Consider the following 22,656-nt stretch of genomic DNA (forward strand, 5'->3'; position numbering starts at 1 on the left):
CTCCACCTTCTCTCATCCACACGCATTGAGTCCCTGTATCTCCGGCTGTCTTGCCTGGGGCTCTCGCCCTTCTTGGCGTCGGGAACAGGTGCAGCATTTGGGAGAATGCCACCTTGGGGGTCCTGGATTTTAACCTTTTTCCTAGCAGCCTAAATTTAGCTTCCAGAACCTCCCGGCTACATTTCCCAATGTCACTGGTACCAATGTGGACCACAACTGCTGACTCCACCCCAGCACTGTCTAACAGCCTCCATCTAGGACGAAGCTAGTGATATCCGGTGAACTCCTTCCTGCAGACCAGGCAGGCAAGTCACCATGCGGTCATCACGCCTCTCACAAACCCAACTCTCTATATTCCTAATGATCGAATCACCCACTACAAGGAGCCCCCCACCTCCCCGAGGGGTATCCTCAGTGCGAGAGGATATCTGACCACCAGCTAAGGAAGGGGTCCCATCTAAGGGAGCATCTTCCACCACCTCAGACTGGCACCCTCCGTCACCCAGACTCTCATTCTCCATGACATTCTCCATGACATCTGAAGAGATGTCACCTTGGGAGTGGGACCCGGCTGCTAGGTCCCTGAAAGCCTCTTTTGTTGCCCTCTCTGCCTCTCTCAGCTTCGCCAGGTCTGCCACCTTGGCAGCTTAAGCCAGTGGAAACTAGCTTTTGTTGTTAAAGTTTTGTGTAAATAGTTGATCATCTGCCAACATTAACCTGCCAACATTAACATTAACCTCAAGAAAAAAAGAACAATATCACTGTCAATAGTTACTTCTGCTGAACTTAAAGCATTATTTGCATGCTCAGAGGAACATCATACTTTAGATGGTGAGAAGCTGGTGACTCTGTAGAAGCATTTTTCACTTGCCAGCACACCCTTTTAAGGTGTCAGTATACTACGAAGCAGCAATTTTTCAATCTGGATTTCAATTAGTCTTCTTCCTTTTTGCAAAGGCTGAGGTGAGAAGCTTAGCGATTTCAGTTCATTCTTAATTCTAATATAGAGTTGGAAAGTTATTTATACTCATGTTCTGAATTGGTTTTTCTATGTCAGTGTGATCTGTACATCTCTAATCTCTTCTCTAGCCACTTTGTGAATTGCTAGAATATTTTAAAATGCATTTTTAACTTCTGATTGGCTGATGTAAATGTAAATCATGAGGAAAAGCTCAGTTACTATACAGTACTGCAAGTTTAGTGGTTATTGTTTTGCTTTAATTCAGTCATAGTGACTTTTAGTTCCTATGTTGTTAAGGTAATATCCTCTGACAACCAGGTCTGTTAGACCACTTAGTACACATGCAAAATGATCAACAAAGACGACTGCTAAGAGAGAGCCAAAACAAGGTTAAAATGTACATATTAAGGTACTAGCAAGCTGCTTATATCAGTTAATTACTGACTGGGACAGTGTATATTATGCAACTTTCTTAAGTAATCCTAGAAAATAGCAGGGTTGTCACTAGGGTGGCATACTTTAAAATTAGTCCCTCTATCTGGCACTTTGTAGTATCTGTTGATCTGCAAACAATTAACAGGTGATGCTATTTAACTTCATGCCACAAAAAGCTTCAGGTGTTTAATCAGGTGATTAAAGGGACAGGACATTTTCCTGTCTGGCTTGCAACTTTATTCGTTGCTCTGCTGATGTCCCTGAAACCAGAAATTATGCAGCAGATTCTTTTATAATGTAAGTTGGACCAGGGAGCAATAGCAAAAAGTGTTAACACCCGTACTCTGCCCCTGACATTTTCACTATCGCTCCCCAACCTTACTTTTCTCACTCAGCGATGTGAAGTAATTCCTAACCTATCTTGCCAGGCCTGTTTGACTGGTTAACAACTAAGTTACGCATTGCAATTATAGACAACTCCCAAAGAAGTGAACACTCCTATGTTTCTCTTGCCAACTGTCTCACATGGTCCATATCTAGCAAAATTCATTATTTCAACAATTCATTATTTCCATGGACCTGGCATGTGTCACAGAGACCTGGGTGAGGAAGGGGACTCTGTTACCCTCAATTAACTCACCCCCCTCCCCGGCTTCATGAAGTTCCACCAACCCCGGACACAGGGCCGGGAGTGGTGATCTGGCAATACTCATCTGGGATTCCATCCCCTTTTGAGCGACCTCTGTCTTCCCAGTCACTGGTATAGAGTGTTTAGGCCCTCACTGGGACTCAGAGGAGACTAGCTGTCTTGTTGGTGTGAGGTTTTTGCGAGCTTTTTTGCACATAAAATCTCATCCGCCGTGACCTTCCTGCCACATTTAATACAGTAAATGAACTAGAGGCCCCTTGTCTGTCTTCTGGTTCTTGTTTAGACCAGTTCAGACTGTGTGACCACACTGATATTGACAGGATTCTGGCTGCTACTTGATCCACTGCTTGTCTCTTGAACCTGTGCCAGTGGCGTAGCGTCCATGGGATGGGGGTGGGGTGCGACGCCCCGGGTGGAGCAGTGGCAGAGGCGTGGCCAGGCTATCGTGTTGGTGTGGCAGGACATTCTGGGGCGGGGGCAGGCAATACTGCGGCAGGGGCACAGGGTGCGCGCGCACCCCTGGTGCAGCTTCCCCTAGCTCTGCCTCCGACCTTTTCCCCCTCCTGGCTGGTGGAAGGCAGTCAGGAAGTGCTACAGGACCCCCAGTTGAAATGTATCAACTTTTCCCTTGAGCAAGGAGTATTTCCAGGGCAGTTAAAAGAGGCAATAATCCACCCACTCTTAAAAAGACCTTTAGATCCTTTGGATCTGGCCAATTGAAGCCCAGTTTCGAATGTATCCTTCCTGGGTAAGGTAATTGAGAGAACGGCTGCAAAACAGCTACAGATTTTCCTGGATGATGCAAAGGTGTTGGATTTCTACCAGTTGAGTTTCCAAGCTGGTCACGGGATGGAGACCAAACTATTCACCATTGTGGAGGAGCCTTTTTATCCAGGGGAACTGATCTCTGCTGCCTGGAGAACACTTTGTAATAGTGGAGGATCTCCAGGAGGCTGGCAATCAAACTGTTATGATTAATGTTAAATGGTTTCCTCTGAGGGTGTTCAAACATGTCAGAAATAACCAGTTCATAGAAACTTCTTAACACTTATGGGCCTTTTCTCCACTTTTCAGACTTTCCAACTTTTCTCTCATGAAATAAAAGCCTCTGCGCTTGTGACCAATGCAGGTTTTGTTTGCAGAAAAAAAAACATGCAGCCAAGTTTAGCAACAATTTCTTAGGCAAGGCTGCCTAAAGAAGAAAAAAGGAAATGTCCTCACTGCTAAACAAAGCCGGAAACAGTGACAGATGTGAATAGAATAGAATAGAATCTTTATTGGCCAAGTGTGATTGGACACACAAGGAATTTGTCTCCGGTGCATATGCTCTCAGTGTACATAAAAGAAAAATACATTTGTCAAGAATCATAAGGTACAGCACTTAATGATTGTCATATAGGTCTAGTAAGCAATCAGGAAACAATCAATAGTAATAAAAACATAAAATGTAAAATCATAAAATAAAATAAAATAAAATGTCAGCACAGGCTATAGTCATACAGTCATAAGTGGGAGGAGATGGGTAATAGGAATGATGAAAAAAGTAGTGCAGTAATTATATAATAAGTATATAATAAATAGTTTAACATTATCGAGGGAATTATTTGTTTAACAGAGATGATGGCATCTCGGGAAAAAACTGTTCTTATGTCTAGTTGTCTTGGTTGTGCAGTGCTCTGTAGCTTTAACGTTTAGAAGGTAAGAGTTGAAACAGTTTATGTCCAGGGGATCGCGAGGGGTCATTAGAATATTTTCACAGCCCTTTTTTTGACCCGATTACGGTATACAGGTCCTCAATGGAAGGCAAGGTTAGCAGCAATTGTTTTTTCTGCAGTTCTGATTATTCTCCTGAAGTCTGTGTCGATCTTGTTGGGTTGCAGAACCAAACCATACAGGTTATAGAGGTGCAGGACTGACAGACTCCAATGAGGATTCCTCTGTAGAACCGTATCAGCAGCTCCTTGGGCAGTTTGAGCTTCCTGAGTTGGTAAGAAAGAACGCATTCTTACTGTTGTGCTTTCTTTTGATGACATTTTGATATTAGGTGACCATTTTAGGTCATGAGATATGATGGAGCCTAGAAATTCTAAAGGTCTCTCTACTATTGATACTTGTGTTATGTCTAGTATTGTGAGAGGAGTGTAGGGATGGGGAGGGTTTTTCTCCTGAAATCTACCACCATTACTTCTCACGAGTTTTAAGTGTGTTCTAGTTCTAGATTGTTCCAGTGGCACCCAACGAGGAGCTGGGTTATGGTTCAACCTCTCCGTCCTTGTATGCTTGGGCTCTTTCATCGTTGTCTCGAATGAGACCAATCACTGTTGTTATAATCTGCAAATTTCAGTATTTTAACAGATGGATGCGCTTTGAGATGCAGCTTCATTGAGTATACAGAGAGAAGAGAAGTGGTGGAAAGTACACAGGCCTTGGGGGGCCCCTGTGCTCATCTTTTACAGGTGTCTGATGTAATGTTTCCTAGCTTCACCTGCTGTTTCCTATCTCGTTAGGAAGCTTGTGGATCCACTTTACAAATATGCTCAAAAGTGGGTAAATTGCTAGCTGATTTAGATTTTGGTTAGAAGAATGTCCGGGTCTTGATGAGTATTTTCAATGCTGAACTAAAGTCAACTGAGAGGACCCTGGCATAGGACTTTGGCGATTCAAGATGCTGCAGTGGATATAGTGCAAAGCCATATTAACAGCATCGATCTGTCTGAATCTTGTTTGCCCAGTATGCAAATTGCAAAGGGGTCCAACAGTTAAGATCCGCTGTGGATGGTTTTCTAAATGGTACATCCACTAGCCTTTCAAAAGTTTTCATAACTACAGATGTTAGAGAGCAACTAGCTTTGGTCTGTAGTCGCTCTGTAGTCTCCTTTGATGGAAGGCTTCTTCGGCACTGGGACGATAGTGGAGTGTTTGAAGCAGGAAGGAACATAGCACATCTCTAGTGGGATTTGTTGTTGAAGATTTGGGTGAAAACGGGGGCCAGATTAGACCCAGCACAGACTTTTAAGCAAGAAGGTGTTATCTTGTCTGGAGCTCCTGTGTGCTTTTCCAGGCTTCTAGTCTGTGAAATAGATTTGCACTTCCTTTCTGAGAGATCACCAGGGGTTGTAAACCCAATAGAAATGGGTTCCAGTTGTGCAGGGAAGTTCTGGCTATTGTTAGTGCGTCTGAGATAGAGGGTTGTGGGGAGAAAGGTGACTGTAGATTGTTTTCAAACCTTGCCAGTTAAGAACACATTCAGGTCGATCTGCACAATTGCTTGATTTCCTTCAGCTTCTGGGAAGGTGGTTTGCTCGGTAACCCGGTCATATTTTGGAGAGTTTTCCACATGTCCGCTGGTTCGTTTCGTGAAAACTGATTTTTTAGCTTTTCAGAGTAGTTTCTTTTTATGCTCCTTGATCTCCTTTGTTGGAATACATTTCTGGCCTGATTTCATACAGCATTCTATCACCCTCTTCTGGTAGGGCCTCTTCTTTTGGAACGTACGTAACTGCTTAGAAGTTTAGCTGTGCGAACCAAAGGTTTGTTGTTGTTACCCTATATATAATGCAAGTTCCTTGGATTGAGGTATATTAAAGAATCTTCACAGAAGCTGACATATGATGTTACAGTGCATCTGTGGGAGTTCATCCAAATCTGCAGAGGTGTCTTTAAAAATATTCCAGTCTCCAGTACAGTCAAAGGAAGCAAGCCTGCAGCTTTAACTTCTTGCCTCTTCAGTCCAAGTTCCTCACTCGATTTAGTTATTGGTTTTGTGTGGCTTTAAATCTTTGTTTGTTCCAGGGCAGGTACAAGGTGAATCATGCAATGATCAGAATGGCCTACTAGCTGCTCGTGGTAAAGACCGATAAGCATCTTTCAGTGCGTTGTATAGCAAGTGGTCTAAGATAGTTCGCTTGCCTCTGGTGGGACAGTTGACATGCTGAAAGTATTTTGGTAGGTCTTCCCTTAAGTTTGCTTTGTTTAAATCTCCCAAAATAATAAGCAGTGAATCAGGGTATTTGGCTTCAGCCTCCATAATCTGATCGGCTAGAGTTCTTAATGCCTTTTTTACAGACGCTTGTGGATGAACGTAAACCAAAAAGAACAGAACTGAATTTATCTCTCGAGGGGAATAAAAGGGTTTGCAATTAATAAGTAAGGACTTATTAATTATTAATAAGATGTGGCCCACAAACAAAGCATTCTAGTAGCCATGTCGGTTTGTTGCAGCAAAATGTAGCAAGAATCTTTTAGCCGTCTGATGGAGTGGGCTCTAGGCCTCAAAAACTGATGCCACTACAAACCTGTTAGGCTTTTAACTTGCCACGGGGTTCTTTTCCACAATCTACTCTGTACCCTACCATCATTCAATAGTTCTGGCGGAGGGATCAGGTTTTTGGTGGGGAGGAAGCGAACTACAAAGCGGGGTTGGGGGGCGGATAAAGTAAATTCGGACAAAAGTGCAAAGTCTCCTCTTGCGCAATTCACCCTCACTTCAGGATTCCAGATAAAAGAAGGCATATTAACTTGGAATGTGGCAATAAACCAAATTCCCCCGAGGATCAAGATTCCTCAAAGAGTGGTTTTAAGTCTGCCGGGGAAACCTGGGGTGGGGTTGGAACGAATTTATTCCGCTGCCTTCAGTTTGGCGGGAAAGCAGGCTTCGTTTTTTGCCCCGTTACAAACTACCCAATGGATGGCCGCGGATGTCCAAATTCGTATTTGCAGCCCAATGACGATAGAGGCAGAGTCCCTCCTTTTCGCGTCGGATTCAATAGGGCTAAAGGGGAGGTGCGAGGAGACCGTAGGGCTGTCCAATGCGCACCAAGAAGCGGAGCGTTGGGTCGGGCTGCCTATATAAGGGCTGTCTGCAGGGCGCAGCAGCTGTTTTCGCGGTGCTGCTCAGACCCGTAGCGCGTCTGCTGTCGCCAGAACACCAGCCACTCCCCGGACTTGCAACCTGCCGCAAACATGGTGAGGGTCAATTGTCTTCTTCCGGACGGACGCTTTGCTCAGGCTCTGTGCGCCTTTCTGGCGTGTGTAATGCGAAGTTAACTTTGCTCGTAGGGTGGATCTTCCGCTTTTTGTCCTGCGCTGGCAATGCTCGCATATGCGTGGAAAGTTCGGTGGGGGAGACGTCTCTATCTCGGGGAGCGAGAAAAGGGTGCAAGTCAAGGGGGTGGGGAGTGGGTGTCCGTTTAGGACCTGCCGTTCCGAGGGCGCGCTGGAAACTGAGTGGACGGGACTGACCCCTAACCACATATACATCAGGAGCCTGTAGCCGAGATAACCGAGCAACCTTTAATGGCTTTCAGGGATTCCTTTGTTGAATAAGTGTCTTCTTGGATTATCCAACACTGCAGGGTTTTTTTAAAAGATAAAGAAGTCAAATGGAGGAGGGTTTTTACTTCCCCGTGTTTATTACCCAAGATTTGCTCCTAGGTCCGATTTGTGTTGCTGTGGATCCAAGGGGTCAGAATCCAAAGTCCTTGCGTGGGAGAGGAAACCGTTTCTAGTAGACCTCTTCTCTCCCCCACCCTCCCCCACTCAGTTTCCGCATGGCGTTTGGCGGAGGCTCAGGTTGTCCTTGCCTTCCTTGCGATCGTGTCTTAAAAACGTTGCCTACCGACATTCCGGAAGGGAAGCCTTCTTAGCGAGACTTGTGAAGCTGGACCTCCTTTAAGTAGAGTTGCTCGAGAACATGAAAATGAGACCCTGGAACCCAAGGACAAAGACTTTGAACTTTAAAATGTCTCGGGCGTGAGTCACTTTCTGGGGTGACTTTGAATTAGTGTCTTGGGGCGGGGAGGGAAACCCAAGCCTTTTCTTTGTCTAGACTGGGGGGCAGGAGTGAGAAATGAGTTTGACTCGATACTCTTAGTTGCTTCTGATTCTTTTGAAGGGCCCTCAAGGCTTTGCTGTGTTTGGATCTGGCTAGTTTCCTTAGATTGGTGAGGTTGTTCTGATGCATTTCTTCTTGCCCCCATGCACAAGTTTAAGAAGCAGTGCTGCAAAATGGTGGGAAGTTACTAAAGAAGATGGCTGCCCCTCTATGTTTTTTTTCCTCGTCCTCTAATGTTTCAACATCCTATGACAAACCTCATAAAATGGTTCTTTAAAAAAACATCTTGACACAAAGTTCGCATTGCTTAAGTAATTACCCGTTAATTCTAATTGTCCTATCTTGTTAGCAGCAGACTGGCTGCTGAGAACAAGGGTTTGGTGGGAATTTTTGCAGTTCAGCTTTTTAACCCCTAAATGGCTTTAGGTCTTCCTTGTTGAATTCTAGTTCTGTTTTTAACAACGGTGAGTTCTCCATGCAAAACTTTATGCTGAATTTCTGTAAAGGACAAAATGCAGGAGAAATCATGCTTTGAAGCAGTCATAACTTCGTAGCTAAACACCAGACTCTGCCTTTTAGGGTGCTTAAAAAAACTAGCAGCATTATTGGATTGAGTTCCATTCTTAAACCATTGCCTTAGAATGAATAACTGCATAGTAAGGAATGATTTGTATATTCCAAATATCGTGCCATAAAAGCAAAAATAATGAAGGCTGTTCAAACTGTGTAGATTCAGTTGATGCAATTAAAATTATGTGTTTCATTTACAGACAGCAGGGAGTAGTATGACAGGGAGTAGAAATGACTGCTTCATGACAAGCCAGAGCAAAAGAAACCTTGTTGCTAGAAGTTACCAGTGTCTTTTGAGACTTTTCTCTGTACCGTCTCTATTCTTCAGAGATCTTCCTGTGATCTCAGTGGTTGGATTTTAAAAGAGAGATATTTAGTCCCCATTTCTTTGGTGCTATGTACAGTCCTGCGTATCCTGCTTTCGAACCAGTTTAAACCTATGGATTAAGTTTCCTACACTCGATGTGAACTCTGTGACTGGATGGTTCAAGGGTCATGTGTAAGCCACCATTCCTTGGGTGCCTCCAAAGTTAGCTGTCTAGATAGGTCAAGTAATACTGGTGAATTACATTCTCATGAAGGCAGCAGCTTGTGTGTTGAGTTAATGGGTCCAGTTCCAGGTACTTTCAGTAAGTTATTTGAGCAGGAATGCATTAGAGGCAAATAATAATAATAAATTAAGTTAGAGCCAGGACATACAAATCAGGAGACAAAATCTGAACTGTGTATAAAATTTTCAACAACAATAACCTGCATCTAGAATTTGGAAAATGTTTCTTCTTATTCACAAATCCTCATTCTGTTTGTACCAGCACAAGGAAAATAGACCAAGTTTTATGATACTCATGAGGAAGGAAGACACATCAGCCTCAGTCTGACTTGTCTATATGATAATTACCCTAACCTAAGAAAAATCATTTCCTTGAGGAAAGTGGCATTTTTTGCCCCTTCCATGCATCGATGTGTGGGGTATTTCCTGTAAGATACTGACTTTCCATTCCTTGCAATAACATAGTCTTAAGTATTATCCATGTATCTAAGGAGGGATATCTAAATTTCACTGAGAAGTGACAAAGGATGAGCGAACTCAGGGAGCCCATCTTTGTATGCTTATGTCTTGAACTGTTCTGGCAAAATGTGGCTGTCTGGTATTCTAGTTGGATAACACTCTTGGATGACCAGACCAGATGGCTAGCATTGCCATCCTTAGTGGTGGTGTCTCCCTTTAAGATCGCTGACTTCAGGGGACATAGAAGGCTGTAACTGCTTTGGATTGCACTGTAAGATTCTTCTTTCCTACTTCCTTAATCCACTTTCTTGTTTTCTATTTTCACTCCACAAGAGTGGAGTCAAAAGTATATAGAACATTTTAAACCAGTAAGCACTCAGTTTCTGAGCAACTGAATTTATTGCATTGTCTTGAGGTTCAGCTTATATTTTACTGTTTGGTAAATGGTGAGTGTTGCTGCCAGCAATACTATAGTTGTAGCTAAGTTGGTAATGATGAGTGCTAAAACCCTTAAATTACTTGTTGGTAACCCACCAAAAAAGTGGTTAATGCTTCAACAATAGCAGCTGGTGTTCAGTTCAAAATGAATTGCCCACTGCTTTGTTCCTCATAAAACGTAACAGGTTTCGTTTCAATATGATGACGAAAGAGGCAATCTTACTAACTTCCCCCCTCCCTTTGTTTTTCTCTTTCTAGCGTGAGTGCATCTCAATCCATGTTGGCCAAGCTGGAGTGCAGATTGGCAATGCATGCTGGGAACTCTACTGCTTGGAGCATGGCATTCAGCCCAACGGCACAATGCCAAGTGACAAAACAATCGGTGGTGGCGATGACTCATTCAACACCTTTTTCAGCGAGACGGGTGCAGGAAAGCACGTCCCTCGTGCTGTGTTTGTGGATCTGGAACCAGCGGTAATAGGTACATTCAGCCTGGGGGGCTGCAATGGATACAAGAGAAGGTGGGGGGGGGGGAGTTGTATATCTGAAGATTCCCATTCCTGTAAAAGTAGGAATTTGTTTCCAGATGTACTGTTAACTTGTTCTGTGTCCATATAGGATTGGATACACTGTGACAGTTGAGATGTTCAATAGCATTTCTTTGCCCTGTTTTTAAAAAATCAGAATTGCTCCGGGGAAGATGTAGTTTTTGAACATTTGCAGTATTTAGTACTGGAAAGATTTGATTGCAAGTATCTTGTCTGAGGTTCAACAGCAGAAATAGTTATATGTGTGGCTAGAAGAATGTTCAAAGTTGCTTGGGCTTATGGTGGTAACTTTGTACTTGGTTTTATCTTGAAACTACATATCAGGTGCAAAGCTGCACAAACATTCCTGAAGGATAGCTAACATGTTTTGAGTTCCACAGATACATTTGATTTTTTTTGTTTCCTATCACAATAGGCCTGTTTTGTAGTTGTTATGTTGTAGTTTGTGTTACATATCACTTAAATATTCAAAATAAAATTATGTAAAACACACAACTGGAAAGTTTGTTTTTTAAAAACACATTTTATCTATTGATTCAATAAAGTATTTATCTACAAGGTTTCAGTTAAACCTGGCTAGAAACTCATGCTCTTGTCAGGAAATACTTGAATGTGAACTGCCATGGACGTGACCCATTTAAGAGTTCTTTCAATAACCACATATGATGTCATGGTGTCGGTTCAGACTTGTGGCACAGAGGACCAGTTGCCTGTAGCTCCAGCCATGTGATGAGATTACTACCCTGCTTTTGTAATTGCTAAGACCTGATTCAGACCTGCAAGAGAATAAGTTGCTAGAGGTCTGAGGCAGTACTTTGAATTGTAGGTCTAAGGCACTAATACAGACTGTAGGTTGTATTGGCCCATCGTGAAAAGCTTGTACTCCTTATCTTCGCATGCTGTGCTAGTTTCCTGCTTGCATGGGTGCAAAAGGTAATTCTGCAGTGTGAAGTAGAATAGGCCAGCTCACTGCATTTATGACCTAAGCCTAAGAAATGTAAGGACCTGATGTAGTGTTATGCGATCTTATTAACCTGATTGCCTTGGACCAGTGGTTCTCAACCCTCCTAATGCTGCAACCCTTTAATACAGTTCCTCATTTTGCGGTGACCCCCAACCCTAACATTTATCCATTTTACAGATGGAGAACACTGATGCAAAGAGTCTTAGGCGACCCTGTGAAAGGGTCATTCGACCCCCAAAGGGGTCCCGACCCCTAGGTTGAGAACCACTGCCTTGGACAGTTGACTGCCCATGCAGCTAATAACCACTGAGATCTGTAGTCTAACAATGTGCTGTAAATGCATGGAGTTCAGACTGCAGGAGCATATCCCTCACTGGGGAGTGTCATGTACCACTGAATGTTGCGTGTACGATTTCTTGGGCTACTAAGCAAATGGGATCATATAGCTCTGTCTGGTAACTAGCCAATAGTGCTCATCAACTATTCAGCAGAAGGAATGGTAATGCAGATAAAAATTATTGTAGACTACTGTGTAAACACCCAGTGAGCTTGAATTTAATTGGCGGCCATACCACAAATGAACAATTGAGCTCATCCCTGTATGTTAGGAGAAGCTGACCACATTGAGTAGATGTTGGGAAAGCAGTTTGGGAATCAGCACCGGGTCATTATTTTCTACGTTAAGATGCCTAAACTTTGTATTACAGATGAAGTGCGGAATGGGACATATAAACAACTTTTCCACCCTGAACAGCTGATTTCTGGAAAGGAAGATGCTGCTAATAATTATGCAAGAGGTCATTACACTGTTGGGAAGGAGATCATTGACTTAGTACTGGAACGTGTCAGGAAGTTGGTATGGACTGTTGTTAAAACATTTTAGACAAATTAAAAACTTTGGCATTTATAATTAACACAATTGAAATATTCTGGGGATGCAAACCTCTGCTACTATGAGGGCCAAAAGCTGCTGTCCTTTGGGCTTCATGTGTGAGTGGTAGATAGCAATTCCCAAAGATACTATAACATGGGAATAACTTGCTTCTTGGAGGAGCAAGTGTTGTTTTCATGCCAAAACCATGTCAAGAAGTAACAAAAGTTGAGCAGTTTCTGTCCACTGTAAATGTACAGTTCAAGCTTCTTGATCATTAGAACTCTGAGAGAAGCCCACGTGTGACAGGCTTGTTTCAGTTAGCCAACAGGTATGAGCAAACACATCTCCACCCAACCTGCATCCTATACTTCCTGCTGATGTAGGAGGCCTCTGCAAAGGAAAGGTGGAATAAGCTTATGTCTGCATTTCCATTTTTTAAAAAAATGATTAAAGGTGGGTTTTTTACAATTTAGTATTTCTGCTCATTAACAAAAGAAATGGCAGAATATGAAAAAAAATACCATAGAATATGGAAGTAGCTACCTGATGGAGAAAAGTCTCTTCTTAACTGGTGTATGAGTTTCTCACTATTCTGTAAACACCAATAAAATTTCTGTTTTCTACTATAGGATCCAACTTGACTATTTTTATGCATGCTCAGTGATGAACCCCCAATGAATCATAGATCAGTTGGCCAAATGTATATTAAAGTATCTCATTGCTCATTGGAAAGCATAAGCAACAGGGAAGGAGGAATTGAGTTCAAAAGTCAAGGCGCTATATTACCTTGTTTTCACTTGCATATTTCCCTTCTTTTAGGCTGACCAATGTACTGGCTTGCAAGGATTCCTGATTTTCCACAGCTTTGGAGGAGGCACTGGCTCAGGCTTTACTTCTCTGCTGATGGAACGGCTCTCAGTTGACTATGGAAAGAAATCAAAATTAGAATTTGCCATATACCCAGCTCCCCAAGTTTCAACTGCTGTTGTTGAGCCATATAATTCCATCCTTACTACCCACACAACCCTCGAACATTCTGACTGTGCCTTCATGGTTGACAATGAAGCTATCTATGATATTTGTCGTAGGAACCTGGACATTGAACGCCCTACCTACACCAATCTCAACCGCCTAATTGGTCAGATTGTATCCTCAATCACTGCCTCTCTCAGATTTGATGGTGCCTTAAATGTGGACTTGACAGAGTTCCAGACAAATCTGGTGCCTTATCCTAGAATCCACTTCCCCTTGGTAACTTATTCCCCCATTATTTCAGCAGAGAAAGCTTACCATGAGCAACTCTCTGTCTCTGAGATTACTAATGCTTGCTTTGAGCCATCCAATCAGATGGTGAAGTGTGATCCACGTCATGGCAAGTACATGGCCTGTTGTATGTTATACCGTGGAGATGTTGTTCCCAAGGATGTCAATGCTGCTATTGCTGCTATCAAAACCAAGCGCACCATTCAGTTTGTTGATTGGTGTCCTACTGGATTCAAGGTAAGTGCCACTCATCAAATTCAAAATTGATTTTGCTCATTTCTAGAAGTGTACCTTGTTTAACAAGCACGTCAAGCCAAGGAACCTTTATTGGCATAATAATAATACAGTGTTGTGTACATAGGGTTCATTCAGCTGAATAAGGAAGAAAAAACTGGCATAAGAATATGAAATGAATTGTATACATTAAAAAGAAAAAAGGGGAAGGAAGGATCAGCGGGGTTGACAGATATTTGGTTCTGGGTACGGCGTAAAGTAGAATAGAACACGGTCTAAGGAGTCTGCACAGTTTCCATTGCACGTACATAGCCTTTGATGATAGGGGGTTAACAAGCACATATTATGTATGTAATCTGCAACTGACAATGGTAGATTTAAGTCAGATTAAGATGATTTCAGGGCATGTACGTTACTACCTGATGTGGTCTTTGATGGGAGTTTTGCTGTTGCAGAAGTTGCATAGAGATAGTAAGTTGAACCCAAACAGTTTTTCTGCTGGTTAAAAAGGAAATGGAATCCCCTTTGACCTTCAGAAAGATTTCTGGGGATCAAGGGACCTGCATGTAAAAAGAGCGCAAGGGACATCAGCTATAGTAAGAAGGGGAATTGAATGAATGAGTGAAGAAACTGGCAGGATCCAATCTATATTGTTAGTGGTTGTATATTCTATTTTTGAAATCCATGTTCCAAATTAGAACTCTTTAAAACTTCATTTGAAGTGCAACTGTCATATGATCCTCAATATTTGGAGAGGTTTAAATGCAGTTTTTAATATGTTTAAGTTATAAAATGATATTGCTAATCCTTGAGTGAACTATTAAAGATGCTAGAGGCTCTAATGGCTGTCTGATAATTTGCTAAGACACATTCCACCTCTGTTAGAAGAAATTAATCTGAAGTCCCCACAGGAGAAACTGGACTGGGAAGATGCACCTTGTTGAACTGTAGGCAGCCATTTGTGTTTAAAATAACATGGAAAGAGCAATGCTTCATACTGCAGAGTGATCTGACTTTAGTCTACTGTTCTCATTTTCCAAGTACAGCTGCTTACTGTTGGCTGCTGTTGTAGGAAATCCTTAAAATATATGTTTATTGGTTTTTAGGTAGGAATTAATTACCAGCCCCCAACAGCAGTTCCTGGTGGAGACTTGGCCAAAGTCCAACGTGCAGTCTGCATGCTGAGCAATACTACAGCCATTGCAGAAGCCTGGGCCCGCCTGGACCACAAGTTTGACTTGATGTATGCCAAGCGTGCTTTTGTCCATTGGTATGTAGGAGAAGGAATGGAAGAAGGAGAATTTTCTGAGGCCCGGGAAGATCTGGCTGCACTTGAGAAGGATTATGAAGAAGTGGGTACTGACTCTTTGGATGGTGAGGATGAAGGCGAAGAATACTAAACATTAAGAAAAATCTAATGTACGGCTATTACCGCTTCCTGCCTTGCCTGTAATAAAGTAAAAAAGAAGCACGTCTCTTAAATGTAAACTGTACATCTAGCATTCCATGCCAAAATGTTTGGAATAAATGCTTATAACCAAGTAATTGTCCTGATGATCTTGCAATTGCTAAAATAGTTAGGTGGATATTAATTAAAATTATTCATGCATATTAGTAACTCTGAGTACTCTAGTCTCATTACTAATCATCCTAAATTATTCTTCAGCAAGCACTTTTCAGGAGGACAGAGGAGTTTTAGAGGCATTTTGGGCTACAGCAGAAGGGGGAAGATTGAACTCCATGGATGGCAATCTGTCCATGAATTGCAGATTGCAGTGCAAATTGCCATGCCCTACGAAATAATGCTCCAGCATAATTTGTGTGCACTATTTCTAATAGAGATGGCTTGTTAGAAGAACTGCAAGGCTAAGCAAGCCCCATTTGGCTTTGTGGTTGAGATTCTGTTAAACTGGTACTATACTTGTTCAGCTATTCCTTACTTTTAAGAAAGTAGGATATTCTAAAATATTGGTAAGAAAAACTTCTATGTTTAGTCTAATTTAGTAAAACTTTCATAGTTAACTGATGTACATTTGTATATCTCACAGAACTATGTTAAAGGTCAGTAGACTATCCATACCATGTTTTTCCTGCCTATAGAAAAAGAGGATGGGTTTTGCTGTTTCTGACCTTCCCCGTGAATATGTTTGTGATGGGGATTAATAGTATGCCACCAAGGGTACAATGGACCCATGAAGTTGCCTAAATTATTGGTCCAAAGTCAGTATTGTCTACTTGGTTCTCCATGGTTAAGGGTTTTAGTCTTTCACATATCCTAACTGATCCTTCTGTTTGTGAAATATGTAGCAAGGCCTAAACAGTTGTTCTGACTGCACTGCAGCATACATGCATGACTTGTGATAGTTTTAACAAAGTTCTGTAGCTTCTGTTTGCATTACATTTTTCCCCAAAATCAGACTGCTTTCAGGCTCAAAACTAAGCAAACCCCACATCTCCTCCCTCATTTGTGGTACTTCAAACAATTTTCCCCCCATTGCTTTAGTATGTATTACTAAAACAGAAACCTCTAGCGCTTCCTTCCTTTGATCATTTCCTGTCAGCCTTAAAAAACTGTCTTCTGTGATAAATATGGGTTAGTAGATAACCATATTAGTATAGATAAATAGATCCTCCCATGCTAAGTATGAGCTCTCCAGCATTTCCAGTCTTGGGTGAGTGTTTCAGCCTCTTCCCATCCAATATTCAGTGCCTTCAGGTCTTGCTCGAAACTATATTAGCATGTTTTAGTGAAAAAAATGGTAGCACCATAAAGGCTAACAGATTTTTTATGGTACAAACTTTGATGGCTGTCCGCAAAAACTTAGGCAGTAACCAATCAGAAGTCTTTTTGCCACAAGACTCTTGTTTGTTGTCCTGTCACTCACTCTTATTCAGGCTGCCGAAATAAATGGCCAAAACTAGGTCTTGCATCCCAGACTGGCATACAGATTTTCTACAGAGCTTAAGAAGCTGAATTTGGAAGGAGGAAAGCAAACAACTCTATTCTTCTTTCATCCTACGGGCTATACAAGGCTTCCAGGAAAATTCTTTTGCAAAAAGAGGGAGGGGAATTGTGAACATCTGAGCCAGCTTCATGGATCTGTGGCTGAGCATCTGCCTCTCCTCTTTGCATGTAATCTAAACCTCTGCCTGTCCTTTGGTAGAAGCCAGAGGGCTCTTGGGCTGTAGCTTGTAGCGTTTGGCCCTGTATTGGCTATGCTCTCAAAACCAGCATTGCCCCAGGATGAATTCATATTATCCCTTCACCTTCAGGAAGTTTCTTAAATGTCTCTTTAAACTGCTTTTCATGCATTTTGCATGTCAGCTACTTTTGAGTTGCTAATGTGAGGAAACCAGGACAGGAATGTCAAAATAAACTAACTAGAAGGGGAGGAAGAAATTCTCTGCATATTTTATATATTTAAATGTTTATACATTTAACAATATAATTTAATAGCAATATAAAAATTAATCGATGGGACAAAAGTGAGTCAGGCTGGTTCAGCATTCTAAATTACATAGCTGAATCATTACAAAATTTCCCATTGTACTGCTGCAAACGTCTCCCAAAAGTGGCACAGGGCAACAAGCTCCAGTAGACTATGTGCACAACTATATTGCTGTGGCCAGCCAGAAGCTTTGCAAGAGTTCCTATTGGAGAACAGGATTACACTTCCTTGCAATGGGTTTATGTAAATTTTCCAAGTAACTGCATTAGCAGTGCAAATTGTATAGCCACTGAACAATGAGGTCTTGTACAGAACTGGAGTCTCCTGGGTTTGAGGGTGCCAGGGCCATCAAGTCAGTGTTTCTCATTGTATAACTAAAGGATCAGCTGTAATGGAAGTCACCCAATCTGTGAAAACTACCTGGGTACAAAAGTTCAACTAAAAGTATGATAGTAATTTATTCATACTTGGTAAATAATTTTTAAACTATCTGGGCATTGGGGTGCTGTGTGGTTTCCGGGCTGTATGGCCATGTTCTAGTAGCATTCTCTTCTCTGACGTTTCGCCTGCATCTGTGGCTGGCATCTTCAGAGGATCTGGGCATTGATTGACACAGACATTTATTTAATCAGATTCCAGTGACACCTTGCAACTATCACAAAACTGAACAAACTATCACAAAACAATCATTAAATCACAATTACCATCAGCAAAATCATCAAAATGTTAGGGCCAAGGAAGAGAAATGGATAATAAAGTTCAATGTCAAATGCTCAACAGCAGACTTCTAGATATCCAAGCAATTAAGATGTTCGAGCTTCCTGAGAATACATTTTGTCAGAGCAATCATTGAAAAAGCTTTAAGAACATAAGAACAAACCAGCTGGATCAGACCAAAGTCCATCTAGTCCAGCTCTCTGCTACTCGCAGTGGCCCACCAGGTGCCTTTGGGAGCTCACATGTAGGATGTGAACGCAATGGCCTTCTGCGGCTGTTGCTCCCGATCACCTGGTCTGCTCAGGCATTTGCAATCTCAGATCAAGGAGGATCAAGATTGGTAACCATAAATCGACTTCTCCTCCATAAATCTGTCCAAGCCCCTTTTAAAGCTATCCATGGGGGGGTGGGGGGGGGGGGGGGTGGGGGGGGGGGGGGGTGGGGGGGGGGGGGGGTGGGGGGGGGGGGGGGTGGGGGGGGGGGGGGGTGGGGGGGGGGGGGGGTGGGGGGGGGGGGGGGTGGGGGGGGGGGGGGGTGGGGGGGGGGGGGGGTGGGGGGGGGGGGGGGTGGGGGGGGGGGGGGGTGGGGGGGGGGGGGGGTGGGGGGGGGGGGGGGTGGGGGGGGGGGGGGGTGGGGGGGGGGGGGGGTGGGGGGGGGGGGGGGTGGGGGGGGGGGGGGGTGGGGGGGGGGGGGGGTGGGGGGGGGGGGGGGTGGGGGGGGGGGGGGGTGGGGGGGGGGGGGGGTGGGGGGGGGGGGGGGTGGGGGGGGGGGGGGGTGGGGGGGGGGGGGGGTGGGGGGGGGGGGGGGTGGGGGGGGGGGGGGGTGGGGGGGGGGGGGGGTGGGGGGGGGGGGGGGTGGGGGGGGGGGGGGGTGGGGGGGGGGGGGGGTGGGGGGGGGGGGGGGTGGGGGGGGGGGGGGGTGGGGGGGGGGGGGGGTGGGGGGGGGGGGGGGTGGGGGGGGGGGGGGGTGGGGGGGGGGGGGGGTGGGGGGGGGGGGGGGTGGGGGGGGGGGGGGGTGGGGGGGGGGGGGGGTGGGGGGGGGGGGGGGTGGGGGGGGGGGGGGGTGGGGGGGGGGGGGGGTGGGGGGGGGGGGGGGTGGGGGGGGGGGGGGGTGGGGGGGGGGGGGGGTGGGGGGGGGGGGGGGTGGGGGGGGGGGGGGGTGGGGGGGGGGGGGGGTGGGGGGGGGGGGGGGTGGGGGGGGGGGGGGGTGGGGGGGGGGGGGGGTGGGGGGGGGGGGGGGTGGGGGGGGGGGGGGGTGGGGGGGGGGGGGGGTGGGGGGGGGGGGGGGTGGGGGGGGGGGGGGGTGGGGGGGGGGGGGGGTGGGGGGGGGGGGGGGTGGGGGGGGGGGGGGGTGGGGGGGGGGGGGGGTGGGGGGGGGGGGGGGTGGGGGGGGGGGGGGGTGGGGGGGGGGGGGGGTGGGGGGGGGGGGGGGTGGGGGGGGGGGGGGGTGGGGGGGGGGGGGGGTGGGGGGGGGGGGGGGTGGGGGGGGGGGGGGGTGGGGGGGGGGGGGGGTGGGGGGGGGGGGGGGTGGGGGGGGGGGGGGGTGGGGGGGGGGGGGGGTGGGGGGGGGGGGGGGTGGGGGGGGGGGGGGGTGGGGGGGGGGGGGGGTGGGGGGGGGGGGGGGTGGGGGGGGGGGGGGGTGGGGGGGGGGGGGGGTGGGGGGGGGGGGGGGTGGGGGGGGGGGGGGGTGGGGGGGGGGGGGGGTGGGGGGGGGGGGGGGTGGGGGGGGGGGGGGGTGGGGGGGGGGGGGGGTGGGGGGGGGGGGGGGTGGGGGGGGGGGGGGGTGGGGGGGGGGGGGGGTGGGGGGGGGGGGGGGTGGGGGGGGGGGGGGGTGGGGGGGGGGGGGGGTGGGGGGGGGGGGGGGTGGGGGGGGGGGGGGGTGGGGGGGGGGGGGGGTGGGGGGGGGGGGGGGTGGGGGGGGGGGGGGGTGGGGGGGGGGGGGGGTGGGGGGGGGGGGGGGTGGGGGGGGGGGGGGGTGGGGGGGGGGGGGGGTGGGGGGGGGGGGGGGTGGGGGGGGGGGGGGGTGGGGGGGGGGGGGGGTGGGGGGGGGGGGGGGTGGGGGGGGGGGGGGGTGGGGGGGGGGGGGGGTGGGGGGGGGGGGGGGTGGGGGGGGGGGGGGGTGGGGGGGGGGGGGGGTGGGGGGGGGGGGGGGTGGGGGGGGGGGGGGGTGGGGGGGGGGGGGGGTGGGGGGGGGGGGGGGTGGGGGGGGGGGGGGGTGGGGGGGGGGGGGGGTGGGGGGGGGGGGGGGTGGGGGGGGGGGGGGGTGGGGGGGGGGGGGGGTGGGGGGGGGGGGGGGTGGGGGGGGGGGGGGGTGGGGGGGGGGGGGGGTGGGGGGGGGGGGGGGTGGGGGGGGGGGGGGGTGGGGGGGGGGGGGGGTGGGGGGGGGGGGGGGTGGGGGGGGGGGGGGGTGGGGGGGGGGGGGGGTGGGGGGGGGGGGGGGTGGGGGGGGGGGGGGGTGGGGGGGGGGGGGGGTGGGGGGGGGGGGGGGTGGGGGGGGGGGGGGGTGGGGGGGGGGGGGGGTGGGGGGGGGGGGGGGTGGGGGGGGGGGGGGGTGGGGGGGGGGGGGGGTGGGGGGGGGGGGGGGTGGGGGGGGGGGGGGGTGGGGGGGGGGGGGGGTGGGGGGGGGGGGGGGTGGGGGGGGGGGGGGGTGGGGGGGGGGGGGGGTGGGGGGGGGGGGGGGTGGGGGGGGGGGGGGGTGGGGGGGGGGGGGGGTGGGGGGGGGGGGGGGTGGGGGGGGGGGGGGGTGGGGGGGGGGGGGGGTGGGGGGGGGGGGGGGTGGGGGGGGGGGGGGGTGGGGGGGGGGGGGGGTGGGGGGGGGGGGGGGTGGGGGGGGGGGGGGGTGGGGGGGGGGGGGGGTGGGGGGGGGGGGGGGTGGGGGGGGGGGGGGGTGGGGGGGGGGGGGGGTGGGGGGGGGGGGGGGTGGGGGGGGGGGGGGGTGGGGGGGGGGGGGGGTGGGGGGGGGGGGGGGTGGGGGGGGGGGGGGGTGGGGGGGGGGGGGGGTGGGGGGGGGGGGGGGTGGGGGGGGGGGGGGGTGGGGGGGGGGGGGGGTGGGGGGGGGGGGGGGTGGGGGGGGGGGGGGGTGGGGGGGGGGGGGGGTGGGGGGGGGGGGGGGTGGGGGGGGGGGGGGGTGGGGGGGGGGGGGGGTGGGGGGGGGGGGGGGTGGGGGGGGGGGGGGGTGGGGGGGGGGGGGGGTGGGGGGGGGGGGGGGTGGGGGGGGGGGGGGGTGGGGGGGGGGGGGGGTGGGGGGGGGGGGGGGTGGGGGGGGGGGGGGGTGGGGGGGGGGGGGGGTGGGGGGGGGGGGGGGTGGGGGGGGGGGGGGGTGGGGGGGGGGGGGGGTGGGGGGGGGGGGGGGTGGGGGGGGGGGGGGGTGGGGGGGGGGGGGGGTGGGGGGGGGGGGGGGTGGGGGGGGGGGGGGGTGGGGGGGGGGGGGGGTGGGGGGGGGGGGGGGTGGGGGGGGGGGGGGGTGGGGGGGGGGGGGGGTGGGGGGGGGGGGGGGTGGGGGGGGGGGGGGGTGGGGGGGGGGGGGGGTGGGGGGGGGGGGGGGTGGGGGGGGGGGGGGGTGGGGGGGGGGGGGGGTGGGGGGGGGGGGGGGTGGGGGGGGGGGGGGGTGGGGGGGGGGGGGGGTGGGGGGGGGGGGGGGTGGGGGGGGGGGGGGGTGGGGGGGGGGGGGGGTGGGGGGGGGGGGGGGTGGGGGGGGGGGGGGGTGGGGGGGGGGGGGGGTGGGGGGGGGGGGGGGTGGGGGGGGGGGGGGGTGGGGGGGGGGGGGGGTGGGGGGGGGGGGGGGTGGGGGGGGGGGGGGGTGGGGGGGGGGGGGGGTGGGGGGGGGGGGGGGTGGGGGGGGGGGGGGGTGGGGGGGGGGGGGGGTGGGGGGGGGGGGGGGTGGGGGGGGGGGGGGGTGGGGGGGGGGGGGGGTGGGGGGGGGGGGGGGTGGGGGGGGGGGGGGGTGGGGGGGGGGGGGGGTGGGGGGGGGGGGGGGTGGGGGGGGGGGGGGGTGGGGGGGGGGGGGGGTGGGGGGGGGGGGGGGTGGGGGGGGGGGGGGGTGGGGGGGGGGGGGGGTGGGGGGGGGGGGGGGTGGGGGGGGGGGGGGGTGGGGGGGGGGGGGGGTGGGGGGGGGGGGGGGTGGGGGGGGGGGGGGGTGGGGGGGGGGGGGGGTGGGGGGGGGGGGGGGTGGGGGGGGGGGGGGGTGGGGGGGGGGGGGGGTGGGGGGGGGGGGGGGTGGGGGGGGGGGGGGGTGGGGGGGGGGGGGGGTGGGGGGGGGGGGGGGTGGGGGGGGGGGGGGGTGGGGGGGGGGGGGGGTGGGGGGGGGGGGGGGTGGGGGGGGGGGGGGGTGGGGGGGGGGGGGGGTGGGGGGGGGGGGGGGTGGGGGGGGGGGGGGGTGGGGGGGGGGGGGGGTGGGGGGGGGGGGGGGTGGGGGGGGGGGGGGGTGGGGGGGGGGGGGGGTGGGGGGGGGGGGGGGTGGGGGGGGGGGGGGGTGGGGGGGGGGGGGGGTGGGGGGGGGGGGGGGTGGGGGGGGGGGGGGGTGGGGGGGGGGGGGGGTGGGGGGGGGGGGGGGTGGGGGGGGGGGGGGGTGGGGGGGGGGGGGGGTGGGGGGGGGGGGGGGTGGGGGGGGGGGGGGGTGGGGGGGGGGGGGGGTGGGGGGGGGGGGGGGTGGGGGGGGGGGGGGGTGGGGGGGGGGGGGGGTGGGGGGGGGGGGGGGTGGGGGGGGGGGGGGGT

At 51.9% G+C, this 22,656-nt stretch overlaps 1 protein-coding gene across 1 annotated transcript; it reads left to right on the forward strand.

The window, feature by feature from the left end:
• The first annotated feature begins 6,858 nt into the window (after positions 1–6,858).
• LOC125433042 (tubulin alpha-8 chain) lies at positions 6,859–15,396 on the forward strand. The gene is made up of 5 exons (XM_048497334.1): positions 6,859–7,010; positions 10,154–10,376; positions 12,115–12,263; positions 13,101–13,781; positions 14,885–15,396. The coding sequence occupies exons 1-5, from the start codon at positions 7,008–7,010 to the stop codon at positions 15,176–15,178; spliced, it is 1,350 nt and encodes a 449-aa protein (XP_048353291.1). The 5' UTR covers positions 6,859–7,007; the 3' UTR covers positions 15,179–15,396.
• The last annotated feature ends 7,260 nt before the right edge of the window (positions 15,397–22,656 follow it).

Source organism: Sphaerodactylus townsendi, linkage group LG05 (assembly GCF_021028975.2).
Source record: "Sphaerodactylus townsendi isolate TG3544 linkage group LG05, MPM_Stown_v2.3, whole genome shotgun sequence".
NCBI lineage: Eukaryota > Metazoa > Chordata > Lepidosauria > Squamata > Sphaerodactylidae > Sphaerodactylus > Sphaerodactylus townsendi.